At 55.2% G+C, this 14,823-nt stretch overlaps 4 protein-coding genes across 4 annotated transcripts; 3 read left to right on the top strand and 1 right to left on the bottom strand.

The window, feature by feature from the left end:
• Positions 1–1,346: 1,346 nt before the first annotated feature.
• CHGG_04008 (uncharacterized protein) lies at positions 1,347–4,347 on the top strand (the record flags this gene model as incomplete). Its single annotated transcript, XM_001223221.1, has 8 exons — positions 1,347–2,918; positions 3,003–3,055; positions 3,118–3,172; positions 3,235–3,243; positions 3,387–3,654; positions 3,716–3,756; positions 3,824–4,072; positions 4,123–4,347. The coding sequence occupies 8 exons, from the start codon at positions 1,347–1,349 to the stop codon at positions 4,345–4,347; spliced, it is 2,472 nt and encodes an 823-aa protein (XP_001223222.1).
• A 201-nt stretch (positions 4,348–4,548) lies between these two features.
• CHGG_04007 (uncharacterized protein) lies at positions 4,549–7,240 on the bottom strand (the record flags this gene model as incomplete). The annotated part of the gene is made up of 3 exons (XM_001223220.1): positions 4,549–5,756; positions 5,827–7,095; positions 7,183–7,240. The coding sequence occupies 3 exons, from the start codon at positions 7,238–7,240 to the stop codon at positions 4,549–4,551; spliced, it is 2,535 nt and encodes an 844-aa protein (XP_001223221.1).
• Positions 7,241–9,552: 2,312 nt separating this feature from the next.
• On the top strand, positions 9,553–11,497 carry CHGG_04006 (uncharacterized protein; the record flags this gene model as incomplete). The annotated part of the gene is made up of 4 exons (XM_001223219.1): positions 9,553–9,639; positions 9,802–10,111; positions 10,169–10,248; positions 10,307–11,497. 4 exons carry the CDS (start codon positions 9,553–9,555, stop codon positions 11,495–11,497), a joined length of 1,668 nt encoding a protein of 555 aa, XP_001223220.1.
• Positions 11,498–11,959: 462 nt separating this feature from the next.
• CHGG_04005 (uncharacterized protein) lies at positions 11,960–14,495 on the top strand (the record flags this gene model as incomplete). Its single annotated transcript, XM_001223218.1, has 2 exons — positions 11,960–12,094; positions 12,153–14,495. 2 exons carry the CDS (start codon positions 11,960–11,962, stop codon positions 14,493–14,495), a joined length of 2,478 nt encoding a protein of 825 aa, XP_001223219.1.
• Between the last annotated feature and the right edge of the window lie 328 nt (positions 14,496–14,823).

Below are 14,823 nucleotides of genomic sequence, written 5' to 3'. Positions count from 1 at the left end.
GATGCGTTCCGCAATACATGCATGAGGTGAAAGGCTAAGGTTCAAATGTCACTGCTATCCATTAGGCTCTAGGTCGGTCTAGATAAAGTTTGGGGCCAAGAAATGCCAAGCCACAAGTTAACATTGATATCACGGGCTGAAATGTTGTGACAGGTACATATGTCTGCCTGTAGATGATGTGGTTGCAACGAGAAACGGAAGTGTGCGGTGCGATCCAGTGGCGCTTCGTTACCTAGGTGTCTATCTAGGTAGGGAGGTACTTTGTAATTGAAGGGGCAGGTAAGCTAGGTAGCAAAGCTCAACACTGAGAATTGAAGCTGGATATCATGAGATGGGGTCATTGGCACATGTTCTTCCTTAGGTGACGGGAGTGTACTTCCATATCAAACTACAGTGTTCCATCCAACTGTTGGAAGACCAACAGCCACGATTCCACGGTTATCACACGAAATGTTTTGAAGCTTACAACAGTGGGTTGGGATACTCGGAGCATCCCAGAAGTCATCAATTGAAGGTTGTTCTGTCTTCGTCCTCCGTGGCGGGCACCGCCCTGACCTCCTTTTATAGCCTCTTGTTCAACCCCTGGAAACCATCTAACATAAGCCCATCGGCAACCAGGCTTCCGTGTTTCAAGTGCCACAACTTCTGACACTGGTATCCGCAAGAAGGTTCTATATGGCGAATCCACCACATTGCGCCCACGTTGGGCAGCCATACATGTTCTGCAACCGAATGTCCGAGTGCCAAGTGCCACAACTTCCAACACCAACATCTGCCAGGGCCTGGAACACAGACATTGTATTATACCTAAAAGGGGTCCTTGGAGAGTTAAGTACGCTGGTTTCAACATCCGTTCGGTTCTACAAAATTTCGAGTTTAACTTCTGTCGGAGGTGGTGGTAGTGGCGTATACGAGCATGCCGTTCCGACAGGTCTCCCAGCGGGAGCCCGTTTCCGTTTTGAGGTCTCCGATAACTTCACCGGCGTCTGAGAGACGACAAGGAAATTCTTGGAAATGATGTCTAGGAACTGAAATCATTAGCCCTGACCCGATAATCTGATAATCATCAGGGAGCCCAGTAAAGTTACGAGTCGTTGGAGCCTCGGAGTTGATGTCCTCCTGTCGCACTGAGCAAATTGCCCGGCAAAGGCCAGGGCCCAGGGCACCCTCTATACCATATGACACCTCCCCAAATACAGGGTGTCCCGGGTTGTACTCTTTGTGCTAGACGACTGGACCCCACAACCGGACGCACCCCACAACCGGACACTTAGCTCCAGACCGCCATTTCGGACATCACCAACTTCAACTTTACACAACTCGTACAATTCTAGGCTAAATTTAGCATGGCTACTATCCGCGAAGAGCTTATTCAATTGGCTATAACGAATATTCAACAGGGTCTTTGTTCCATACGTTCTGCGGCTGAGAAATACAGCGTTCCCTCTTCCACGCTGTCAGACCGACTCCATGGCTCACAACCACAAAGACAAGCCAAAACCCACAATCAACGGCTCAGCCCTGTGCAAGAAGAGTTTGTGGTCGACTGGTGCCTTAATGAAGAAAAGTCTGGAAGGGCTCCTAGCCGTAGCCAGGTCGTAGGTTTCGCGCAGGCCATCTTGGCTGAAGGAGGTGATCGTCAGCCCCTGGGTGCCAGATGGATCGACCGCTTCCTACGCCGCCACAATGCTGTCAAAACTAAGAAATCAGCTTTGTTGGAAAGCTCTCGTACGAAAGACTCTACACGGGAAGCCTACCAAGCTTTCTATAGGAGGCTGGAGTTCCACATCCGCGACAAGAATATCATACCCGCGAATATAGCCAACGTCGACGAGCATGGCATGCAGGAGATGGAAACCACGGCTGGCACGGTTATTGGCAGTTCCCTCACACGTAGAGCTTACACAACTAGCTCTGACACAACGACGTGGGTTACTGTCATTGAGTGTGGTACTGTAGAGGGGGTCCGACTCTCGCCAACTATAGTCTTTACCGGTGCCTCCCTTCAGGGACAATGGTTCCCTCCCAAAGCCGAGCTAGAGGTAGACTTCCTGGACTGGAAGTTTGACTACAGTCTCACAGGCTGGAGCAATAGCCAGATTGCCTTGAAGTGGCTGAAAGAGGTGTATCTACCACAAACTCAGCCTCAAGGTGACGAGTGGAGGTTACTCATCCTCGACGAACACTCTAGCCACACAACCGGTGACTTCATGGCCACAGCTTGGCTAAATAAGGTTCAGCTGGTCTATCTACCTGCTCATACCTCCCACAAGACCCAGCTTCTCGACCGCAGTGTTTTCTCAGCACTGAAAAGCTATTTCCGGCAAGCTACCAAGGCGCTCGCAAGCTTCACGGCATCAGCTGCTATAAACAAGCGACGGTTCCTCCATTGCTATAGAGATACATCCAAGCTTGGAATGTCAGCTAGGAATATTATCTCTGGGTTCAGAAACACCGGTATTTGGCCCCTAGACCCATCCAAAGTGCTGGATGACCCCGAGGCAGTCCTGGAAAGCCAGGCCCTCCCTGTACGGCCGAAAACACCACCCCCTGAGCCTAGGACTGAGTTCTGGACACCTCAAAAGAGCCAGGACATCCGTACGCACCAGCAGGGTGTAAGTGAGGGTATGGAAGCTAGTGGACGGCTGACAAGGACTCTGTTGGCCAAGGCAGGCAAGGCTTTGGATGCTAAGAATGCCGAGATGGCATCTTTGAAGGCCCAGGTCGACCACTTGACGAAGGAATTAGAGTCTCACGAGCCACAGGGCCGTAAGAGGGTCAAAGAGAATGCCAATGATAAATTTACAAGGATAGAGGATATTATCCAGGCGAAGGAGGATTCGATGAAGTCTCCTAAGAAGAAAAAGAAGAAGACACAACAGGACAGTCAAGAAGTCAAGGAAGCCGAAGAAATAATTGTACGTGGCTTAGAGACTATTCGCCAGGTAGAAGAGGAATAGAATCATCAAGTTTGTATGTATATTGCTTAAGAAATGGATGAGGTAGACGCTGTTGAGCCTGGTGGTGATGGTGGCGCCAAGTGTCCGATTGTGGGGTGTGTCCGGTTGTGGGGTCTAGTCGTCTAACTCGTGTAATGTTCTGGTATTTTTCGTTTAGAAACACCCGTGCATTTGTTCAAACGATCGCGAAGGGTGGTAGTTTTGCGTTGCTTGTAAGAGCATTTGACTGTTTCTCTCTCTTGATAGTTAGTTATATTTCTTCATCTGTTTCTAGCTATCTTGGGTTAGTGTGGGAAGGTTGCTCTGTCGCGCTCAGCGTTACATCGTGGCTGAAAGGTCAGCCTCGGGGGGATTCTTGTCCGACAACGCGTTTAACCCCTGAGAAACTGTTCGCGTGTGTCGATCCATCTCTCTCACCTCATCCAGAGAGCTTTTGATCAGCGGACTTACGCCAAAATGCGCCAATCCGCCGTCTTATCCCTCGTCGCAGCCAGGGCCGCCCACGCGGCGGGGCAGCAGCTCATCCCTGGCATCGACTCCGGCTTTTCGCCGGTGCCAGGGCTTCTCGGCCGCCAATTCAATGACTGCACTACTCGTAGCACCTGCCATGGGTGCTTCGGCGATGGCTACGTGGTATGCGACAAGATAGGCTGTTTCAACCCCGAAATATACCAGCAATGCTGCCACAATGCCCGTTAGTGTCTTCCTTGTTCCTTCTTGATATATACGGGAATGTTACTAACTACCAATTGCAGGGCTCTGTGTGGCGAAGGATAACAGTTGCTGCACTGACTGGGTATGTAGATGAGGCCCATTGGTGACCTGGTCGATTTCAAGCTATTCAACTAACACCCTGGCGGTAGGACGGACCAGGAGAGACTGGCACGTCTGGTGTTCCCAACGTGACCGCTGCCCCCGCGCCGACGGCAACGGATATCTCGTGGTTTTCATGCACTCGCGGGGAGCCCGGCGAAGATTGCTGCCAGCGTGCGCAAATCCCGCTGCACTGGTGCTCCGGGGAATTCCCCAGCTTCGGCTGTTACAACGACAAGAACCAGTTCTGTTGCACTGACGGCACCATTTGCGACCAGGAGGGCTGTTGCGAGCTTTTTGTACGCGCTGCTAACCTTCCACGCATTATTTCGACTAACTGGGCGTGCAGGATGCATCGACAACCCACCCCTGGGCTTCCACGGCTACTACTACGCCCAGCCCTGCGCAGACGCCGACCACAACCGCCACGAACGCAGTCACGGAAGCACCAACTTCGGCACCAACCAGCGCCACTGATGCTCCCGAGTCGACCACGACGACTTCTGGTGCGGGCCTAATGTCGGGACCGGGACTTGCGATGGGACTGGTCGCTTTGGTGGTGTTTCTCCTCTAGGTAGCCTCGACTGGCTGAGTTGCGGTCCACTAGGTAGCTGTATTACTGTCAAACTTTGTGTTCTAAAAAACTTTCGGTTTCAATCGCTTCGGGTTAACAGTACGGGAGTTGGATTGTGTAGATAGGAGTCCCGGGCCTGTGGTGATGTGGATTCCTTGTAGGAGTACGTACATGTACATAGCTACCTTAAACCCCACTCAACTACCAACCCGTGGCCACTACGGGTTTATTCTTCTCAATCAACTGAATCGACTCCTCGCCCACAACCTGGCCCTCCTGATCCCGATCTGCCTCTCCCTGCTTCGCCGCAGCTGCAACCGCATCCCCGGGACCCGAACCAACAATGACAACCCTAGTCCCAACCGTCTTGACCCACTCATCCGTACCCCTGAGCGTCGCGGCCTTGTTCGGCCAAAGGAACCCGCCTAGAATTCTTCCCGGGGAGGTGGCATCCAACAACCGGCGCATTTTAGCCGGCCCCGTCCGCCCCATGACCAACAGCACCAACCACGTCCCCAACACAACTATCGCCAACGCCAACACCACGGCCGCCGGCACCATATACGGCAGCCGATACCGCACCCTTCGACGATACACCGTCACCAACACCTTATCATTGACCTTCCCGCCAGCACCATCCCTCTTCTGGGTCACCACACCACCACCCGCAACCCGCCCCGCCGCGACCGGATCATCTAACCCCCACCCCTTGGTCCCCACCACCGCATTCGCCGCAATATCCGTCCACACCAACCGCACCACCTCGGCCACCCCCTCGGCACTCCCACTCAAGCCCTGCCACTTCCGATACAGCGCCAGGCTCGACTGCCCCGAATAATCCGCATACCCCTCATACCCGACGGCCCCCGGCCGGCGTATGCCAAACACATTCTGCAGCGCGCGCACGTAGAAATCGACGCCGGGCAGGTTCTGCCCCTGCTTGGCCGAGACGTAATCCCCGCCGGAGAGGGCCGACTCCGCCGTGACGATCCCCGGTAGGCGGAGGGTCGGCTGGCGGACGGTGGTGAGGTTGAGAGTCGGGGGCGGGGCGGACTGCGAAGGTGGCAGGATGCCCCAGAGGGGTTGGGCGTTCCAGAGGTTGGTCGGGCCCATGTTCTCGACGGCCCAGTGCGGGTGGTCGGCGGGGGAGGGGTAGGTTTTGGGCGCGGCGGAGAGGACGTGAAGGGCGGCGAGGCCCGTGCCGTTGTGCTGGAAGGTCACGGTGCGGATGGTGGCGCGCACCGAGGCCGCGCAGCTGAAGGCGGGGAGGGACCATTGCGAGCCGGGGTCCGGGCTGAGGTCGGAGCCGCCGTCAGTGCGGCGCGCGGAGCCGTACACGAGCCCGCAACCGACGAGGCTGCTGTTGATGTTGGCGGGGTTGTCGTGGTCGCCGCCGGCGCAGATCTCGGCTGGTGGTGGGTTAGTGGTGGAATAGAGGGGGTCATCGTGGGTGGTGATACGGAATGGGATGGTACGTACAAACGAGGTTGAACTGTGGTTCGCCAATCATCCATGGATTTCGGGTTGGCTCTGATCCGTTGGTTGAATCGGCTGACTCGAACCGCAAATAGTCTCCAAAGTCCAGCGTAGATCTAATAGATTGATAGTCGACGGCGAAGACGTTGTTATCAATCCTGAATCCGAGTGAAGTGTGGTTTGCAACCGAAGAATCGTCCTCGTCAGCGAAGAACTTCATCCCAGGAGTCACGTCAAGCCGCGTGATATTGTCTGCATCGGGGTCGGTGGCGTTGAAGGTGGCCAGGGTGAGGAAGTTGTTTGCCCAGGCAGCCTTGTATGCCCTTTCTCTGAGGTCTAGCTGATCCTGACCGTTGCCGTCTTTGGGGATTGTCAAGTCTGGGCTCGTGCGAGACAGGGCGGAGAAACCACCGTGATCCACGAGAGCCAACTTTCTTGGTGTAAGTCGTCCGGTCTGATTTTGGGACAGCTCGAAGTCAAAGGTGACGTTCAAATCCACACACTGGGCTTCTGGCTCGATGAAAAGGATATCCTCGCTCCAGGTGGTGCCATACTCGTGAAAGGCAGCCGGTGCGGTGTGGTTTCGGAAGCCAATGCCCCCATTCTTGGTGTCGACGATGAGGCCGTCGACGAGCTGTATGGTGGAATCGAGGATCAATATGTCAACCTGACGATATCCTGATTTCAGATACCACCCCGACTCGCCTAACGCGTCCGATGCGTTATATCGGCTCCTCCACTGGATGTCGAAAATGCTTGATACCGACTGATCTACTTGCTCGGCTCCCTCTCGCAACGTGGACCTCCAGAGGTCAGGGATAGCACGGCCGTAGACAACCTCGCTGCAGTTCTGGAGGAGTCCCTGCTGCACACAGGTGCGGTTCACCCAGGATCCGGGACATGTGTCTAAGCCACAGCTCCTGGTGAATGGCCCGGTGACCTGATCGGGGGTGGCATAGCCAAAGGAAGATTTGTCTTTGACAAACTGGAACGTCTCCAACGAGGGGTCGCCTGGTTCAACCGTCTGATACAGGCCGAGAGGAGTGACGATAGCGGCGACTGAGATCAACAGAACGACGACTGTCTGGAAAAGCAGTCCGTTGCTAACGCGGCGAAGGACTCCATGTCGCGCCGCTGCGTCGGTTTGTAGAAGCGTTGGCCAAGGGGAAGACTGCAAGGACCGACCGAGAACAGACCAAGTGACAGCGGTGTTTCGTTCATCAACAAATCCGACCAGCGCAGCAGGGAAAATCAGCGATAGAAGTACTTGGACTGGTGGGGGTTGTTAGCAGGGCACTGCACATAGGCTCAGGGAGAACAACACGACAATACGAAATACGAAGTGCGAGGAGGCCATACCAAGAAAAACGGCTGCGGCAATGAGACCCGAGGTCTCTGAAATCGTGAGGTCCACCATTTCGCGTCAAGATCACCATGATTTTTCGCGATCCTGGCGTGGTCAGGGGGAGTTGCCCGTTTAAAGTGGACGAACCCCAAGGTTACATTAGGCGTACCACCAATGAGGTCCGCGGAGTCCCTGGCATCGGGGCCGCATATTGCTCCGTCTTACTGGCATGTCTTCAGCCGGCCCACAGCGCAGGAACACCAGCATGCTCGAGATTTCACGTGCTCGTCCCGCGGCCCGGCCCGAGATGTCGACACAGATGTGGCGCCGGGGAGACCTACGAAAGAGCTCCGGATATAATCGCACCTTCGTACCTGTCACGTAATCTGCTGAAGAGCGATGCCTGGGAGGTACTTCATGCGGCATACCGGAACGGTTGTTGAGAGCAGCCCTCCACGACGTTTTTGTGGCCACATGCAGTGAGTTCTGTTGTCGACCTTTTTGAGAGCCAGAAAGCTGGAAGACGGGGTTTCGGCAAAGGAAAAAAGAATGGGAAAGTGAGAAAAAAAAAAGGGAAAAAAGGGGACGCGGTTTATGTGGTGAGATGGCTTGCGGGTCACATGTCCTTATAAGCCTGGTCACTCGTGGATGAAGCTGGGGGAGTACGAGGCTCAGATGATACAAGGCCGGATTTGTATGGTATGCTTTGCAACGGCAGTGTCCAAGTTACCCTCTCCAGCCTGCAGGCGCGTTGTTGAAAGTGTAGGTAATATCTTGGGGCTCCAGGCTCGCAGTGACGGCTTGATTTTGGAAGAAGTTGTTGCTGTTTAGTTATGGAGGTTTTGAGACATCCTTTGTGAACAAATGAAGTGGGTCAGTTCTTGCTGATCTCGATGGATGCGGGGTGAAGGCCTTCTTGTCTTGGGCGAGAACACTGAAATCCCACGTGCGGGCGAAAATTAGGTTATCGGTCGGGTTTAAGCAAGGCCCGTATTCGCACCGGGGTTCTACACTACTACACTAATGGGCCGGATTGCCCAGACTCGCGGCGAAGGGTTTCCAAAAGCCTGACCCAACTTTATCGAGTAAAGGTTTTGCAAAACCACACGATTCCGATAGCTTATCCTGCTTATCGCACAAGGACCAAGATAGCGTCGCGAGCAGGCAGATGAGGAGCTTTACCCCTGTCAGTCTGGGTAAAGGTGAAGCAAAAAGGAGAGCGGAAAATTCTGAAATAGAGACATGAAAAACGATGATTTTTATGGAAACGATGGCCTGTTGGAAATCCCCATGCTGTTCTTGTCTTCAACGCAGAAAACCTGATGACGGAATCTTTTGGTGGCTTCCACGACTTGTGGGGTCTGGGGTAACGGGAAAATCAGAAGAAAGCCGTGTGGGCACGTGCTGCCAGCCCTGCTCGGGAACTTTGTTTTTGTGCCAAGAAAGGTCTCCACCACATCGGCACATCCAGCCAAGATATCCAACGTCGCGGAGGCGGATGTACGATTCTTGTATTTTGAACACTCTGACGTCCTTCAGGTGGGAGGGCGTTTTGATGTCTCGACGCCCTGAGGGCTTGATGCTTCGGACTACCTCGGACACTTATTCTTGGAAGCACTGGAACGCGGGGATTTTTGGCCATTCTGGGATTGTTCCCTGGCATGTCGTGGGGGAAAAGATGGGTCCCTGTTCTGGGCAAAATGGGAGACTGAGGGGAAGCTGATAAGCGCGCCCCTCAGACCGAGATAGAACAACGGCCCAAACCCCAATGGGAGGCGATACCACCGTGTTGGAGAGCTGATGGCAAGCCAGTGCATCCAGCGTGAAGCCGGGAGGCCGGTATATACGTGGAGTCGTCTTGTCGTTGACCCTTCATTAATTGATCTACTGCACCATCAACCACACCACGTCTTTTCACCGTTCGTCCGAACTTAATTTACCCCTTCCTTTCCCAGTGGAGTTCCATCCACACCTCGGTGTCCCGTTCAATACACGACCGAGAATACTGGAAGCCATCGCTTCATCCCAAATCCCACCTTCACGTGCGCCGTTGCGTCATCTTGCAGGGTTGTCCAACAAGACTCAGACTGCTTTGAAGGGGCCGACAGGATTTATCCAAGCAGAACGAGGACCCAGATCGATCATTTCAAACCTTAACTTGAACTAAACCAGTCGGCGGACCCCTCCGAGTGTCTCAGTTCAGCCCAGCCACAGCAACCTACGGGCAGTCACGACCCATTGATCGACAACCTCAGGCTCACTTTGGGCTGAGGCAACTTCTAGTGTAGCTTTCTTATACTCATTGAACCCCAAAACTTTATCTTGTCCATCATTATCTTTCCCTTTTAACGACAACAGCCATCGCTCATCACAGCACCGCAACCATGTCGGGCAAGCCGGGTGTCTTCCGACGCCTGGCCGACAAGGCAGTCGTCGAGTCGGAACCGGGCTTAACCACCGCCCAGTTGATGGTGCGGAACCTGACTCTTACCTGAACCCACGGCGCGCCGAGGGGGGAAGGGGACGGGAGGGGAGGGACGGCGTAGAACCAACGAGTCCCTCCTCAACCCCCCTCGCCGTTGTGCTGGGCGCAATCCCGTTTTTCCCGCGTTTCGGTCCGCTGACCTCGCCAGTTGACGAACCACGACCTCAAGCCCGTCGAGCCCGAGCGGCGCCAGTGGGGACCCTGGAACTTCGTTGGCTTCTGGATCGCCGACTCGTTCAACATCAACACCTGGATGATCTCGTCGTCCATGATCGTCGGCGGCCTGTCGTGGTGGCAGTCGTGGCTCTGCGTTTGGATCGGCTATGCCATCTCCGGCTGCTTCATCTGCTTGACCGGTCGCATTGGTGCCACCTACCATATCGGGTTCCCCGTTGCGAGCCGCGCGTCGTTCGGTATCTGGGGCAGCCTGTGGCCGGTCTTTAACCGCGCTGCAATGGGTGCGTACTGCACACATCTTAGAGCTTATGTGTCGGGGTTAGCTAACAAGGGGACAGCATGTGTTTGGTATGGGGTGCAGTCTTATATCGGGGGCCACTGCGTGTATCTGATGATCCGATCCATCTGGAAGAGCTGGGTAAGTCTTCAACCGACCGACTTCCCGACCCCAATTCCAATCCTGACCTTTGAACCAGGACCGTGAGACCATTCCAAACACATTCGCCGAGGGCTCCGGCACAACCACTGCAGACTATGCCTCTTTCTTCATCTTCTGGTTTTGCTCCCTCCCCGCCATCTGGTTTCCGGTCCACCAGATCCGCCATCTCTTCACAGTCAAGGCGTACTTCGTCCCCTGCGCCGGCATCGCCTTCCTCATCTGGTCCGTCGTCCGCGCCGGCGGCATCGGTCCCATCATGCGTCAGCCCGCAACGAAGGAGGGGAGCGAACTCGCGTGGGAGTTTGTCAAGGGTATCATGAGCTCCATCGCCAACTTCGCCACCCTCATCGTCAACGACCCGGACTTCTCCCGGTTCGCCGGCAAGCCGCGCGACGCGCTCTGGTCGCAGCTTTTCACCATCCCCATCGGCTTCGGCATGACCTCCTTCATCGGCATCATCGTATCCTCATCCTCGACCGTCATCTACGGCGGCGAGCCCATCTGGGACCCGCTCGACCTCCTCGAGCGCTTCATCAACGACGGCGGCTCCGCGCAGCGTTTCGGCGTCTTCGTCATCGCGGCCGCCTTCTCCCTCGCCCAGCTCGGCACCAACATCGCGGCCAACTCGGTCTCGGCCGGCACCGACATGACCGCCCTCCTGCCGCGCTGGCTCAACATCCGCCGCGGCGGCTACATCTGCGCCGCCGTCGGCCTAGCCATGTGCCCCTACAACCTGCTCACCTCCAGTAACATGTTCACCACCTACCTGTCCGCCTACAGCGTCTTCTTGTCGTCCATCGCCGGCGTCATGATCGCCGACTACTACCTCGTCCGCCGCGGCTTTCTCGAGGTCAAGGAGCTGTATGATGCGCGCCGCTCCGGGCCGTACTACTTCACTGCCGGCTGGCATTGGCGTGCCTACGCGGCGTACATTGCGGGCATTCTCATTAATGTGGTGGGGTTTGTGGGTGCCGTTGGGGCTACCACTGTCCCGATCGGCGCGACGTACTTGTACAACCTCAACTTCTTCTGTGGGTTTGGCGTGTCAGCGGGTGTGTATTGGGGCCTATGCAGGGTGTTCCCGATCCCGGCGACGAGCGATAAGTGGATGGAGGTCGGGGACGAGATTGTGGATCTGCGCCTGGCATATGATGATCGGAGTGGCAGCCAGGATGACGAGGAGGTTGATGCGGCGAGCACGGTTAAGGATGTCGGAAAGACGGTTTAGTTTTGTGTTTATTTGCTGCGGGATACCCGGTAGAGAGTTGTTTTGGGCGAAATGAGGTGTTGAATGGAGATTTGGCTTATTGCAGGAACAGGGAGGGCCAATTCGGCATTTGGAAATTGAGAAATGCATCCCCTTTGTCAGCTCAGTAAAGTGAAGCAAGTTGAGCCATTTAACTTCTGATCTAAGACGGTATGGTTTCTGTTCTGTCTCAAAAGGTTGCGATGTTGGCGAGAAGGAAGATAACAACTAGTTAGCCCTAACCCTGTTGCAACCGAGTGGCCCCGCCGTGCTTTTCGCGAGTGGAGTGCTCGGGTTGGCTTGGCAGGCAAGACGAGGTGGGGCATGGAAGTGGCAGAATTCCTCTCCGCCAAAAATTTCCCGGCTTGCGGTCGTGCTTTCTTCGGCCGAGGTAGCGAGTCTGACCAGCTTTGGATTCACGTCATTCCTCTAGCGACAACTAAGATGGCGGCTGGGAACGCGAAAGGTGGTTTCGCGCATCGGAACAAATCTGTACCCAAGAAAACAGATGCTAAATCACTTAAGAGGAAAAGGGGCCAAGAGGATCTGGGGAAGTTGAAGGCTGCCATTGAAGAGCTGGTGAGTTTTCTATTCTGCCTCGTTCAATTGTTGTTGGGACTCTAACCTGTCAATCTAGGACCCCAAGTCTCCCGCTATCAAGCAGTTCACCGACCTCCCCCTCTGCGAAGCCACCGCTTCCGGCTTGCGCGCTTCCCACTTCGAAGTCCTGACCGATGTGCAACGAGCTGCCATTCCTCTAGCCCTCAAGGGCCGCGACATTCTCGGCGCCGCCAAAACGGGTAGTGGGAAAACGCTCGCTTTTCTGGTGCCGGTTCTCGAGAAGCTCTACCACGCGAAATGGACAGAATACGACGGGCTCGGCGCCCTCATCATCAGCCCGACCCGCGAGCTAGCAGTACAAATATTTGAGGTGCTGCGGAAGATCGGGCGGAACCATTTTTTCTCGGCCGGTTTGGTTATCGGGGGCAAGAGTCTGAAAGAGGAGGCTGAGAGGTTGGGGCGAATGAACATCTTGGTGTGCACACCCGGGCGGATGTTGCAGCATCTAGATCAAACTGCGAACTTCGATGTCAACAACCTGCAAATCCTGGTGCTGGATGAGGCGGATCGGATCATGGATATGGGCTTTCAGTCGGCCGTCGATGCGTTGGTCGAGCATCTCCCTACGACAAGGCAAACACTCCTGTTTTCGGCCACGCAAAGCAAGCGCGTGTCGGACCTGGCACGGCTGAGTTTGAAGGAACCGGAATACGTATCGGCACATGAGGCAGCTGTGAGCGCGACCCCAACAAATCTGCAACAATCCTATATTGTGACGCCCCTGGCAGAGAAGCTCGATACACTGTTCGGTTTTCTGCGCACCAATCTTAAGAGCAAGATCATCGTCTTCTTCTCGTCGGGAAAGCAGGTTCGGTTCGTATTTGAGAGCTTCAAGCGCATGCAGCCCGGCATTCCATTACTGCATCTCCACGGGCGGCAAAAGCAGGTGGCGCGCATGGAGATCACCTCCCGTTTTTCTTCGGCAAAATATGGGTGCCTCTTTGCCACAGACGTCGTTGCTCGAGGCGTGGACTTCCCAGCGGTCGACTGGGTCGTCCAGGCCGACTGCCCCGAGGACGCGGACACATACATTCACCGCGTAGGGCGAACAGCGCGGTACGAGAGCAAAGGTCGGGCCGTACTCTTCTTAGAACCCAGCGAGGAAGCTGGTTTTCTCAAGCGGCTCGAGCAGAAGAAAGTTCCATTGCAAAAAGTCAACGTCCGCGAAAACAAGAAGAAGAGCATCAAAAACGAGCTTCAAAGCTACAACTTCCAGTCACCCGACCTGAAATACCTTGGCCAAAAGGCTTTCATCTCCTACACCCGCTCCATCTACCTCCAAAAAGACAAGGAAGTTTTCAACTTCAACAAACTCGACCTCGACGGCTATGCCGCATCGCTTGGCCTAGCAGGCACACCACAGATCAAGTACCAAAAGGGCGATGACATCAAGCGCCTGAAGAATGCCTCTCGCGCCGCCATCTCCAGCGGCTCCGAATCCGACTCGGACGACGAGGGCAAGCCCAAGAAGGACAAGAAGCAAGTCCGGACCAAATACGAAAAGATGGCCGAGCGCCAAAACCAAGACATCCTCTCCTCCCACTACCGCAAGCTTCTCGGCGAGGACGGCGACGCGGCCGCCTCTGACGACGACGACGATTTCCTCTCGGTCAAACGAGTACTCGCGGACGACGCCCAAATCGACGCTGCCGCAGGCGGCGACGCCACAAACACCACCACAACCGAACCCAAAGTCATCAAACTCGGCAACTCCGAACTCATCATCGACTCCAACCGCCGTGAGAAACTCCTCAAATCCAAAAAGAAACTCCTCAAATACATGGACAAGGGTACCAAGCTGGTCTTCGACGACGACGGGGTCGCCCGCCCCGTCTATGAGCTGCAGGACGAGGACGACTTTGCGCAGCAGGGCCCCGCCGCCGCCCTGCGCCAGCAGTTTGTCGCGGCCGAGTCCGAGAAGGTCAAGGAGGCGGATGTGGACGATAAGCAGGCGGCGAAGATGCGCCGGAGGGAGAAGAGGGAGCGGCAGAAGGCCAGGGAGCGCGGGGAGGAGCTGGAGAGGGTGGGTGCTGGTGGTGGTGGTGGTGGTGTGGCGATGTTGGATGGTGGGGAGGGTGATGAGGGCGACGAGGACCCGCTTGCGCTGCTGCGGTCGTTGCCTATTGCTGGGGAGGAGAGTGATGGTGGGCGTGGCGGTGGTGGGGAGGATGAGGGTGATGATGGGGAGGTGGAACCGCCGAGGAAGAAGGCGAGGAAGTGGTTCCAGGATGATTCGGACCAGGAGGAGGAGGAGAGGCAGAAGAAGAAGAAGGGAGGCAAGAAGGTTATTGAGATGGCCGAGGAGCCGGAGAATCTCGAGGATCTGGAAGCCTTGGCGGCTGGGTTGCTGGAGGATTAGGGTGATGGTGATATAAATTAGAGTGTGTGGCTGCATGATGATACCTTTGCTGATAGTGTCTCGTTCGTTGTGTTAGCCTGTTTACTGGGCAATGTGGAGGATTAGCTACAGATTATCGAGACAGTTGCGGGTTGGCACTCTCATTTTTGTTGGCTGCGCCCGTGAATTGGAACATAAATGAATATTTGCTTGCGACTAAAAACGGATCCTCGAGGTAGTAAAAGCATATCTAACGTCAAATATTGAACGGTGTGGTATTGTTCGTGCTCCCCAAAACGCCATGCACCCACCATGTACCATGTGCCCGAACCCCAACCTTACCCTTCCT

The sequence above is a fragment of the Chaetomium globosum genome, genomic scaffold, assembly GCF_000143365.1.
Source record: "Chaetomium globosum CBS 148.51 scaffold_4 genomic scaffold, whole genome shotgun sequence".
Classification (NCBI taxonomy): Eukaryota; Fungi; Ascomycota; class Sordariomycetes; order Sordariales; family Chaetomiaceae; genus Chaetomium; species Chaetomium globosum.
The sequence above is the reverse complement of the archived record's forward strand: the minus strand, read 5'-3'. Positions and strand labels throughout refer to the sequence as shown.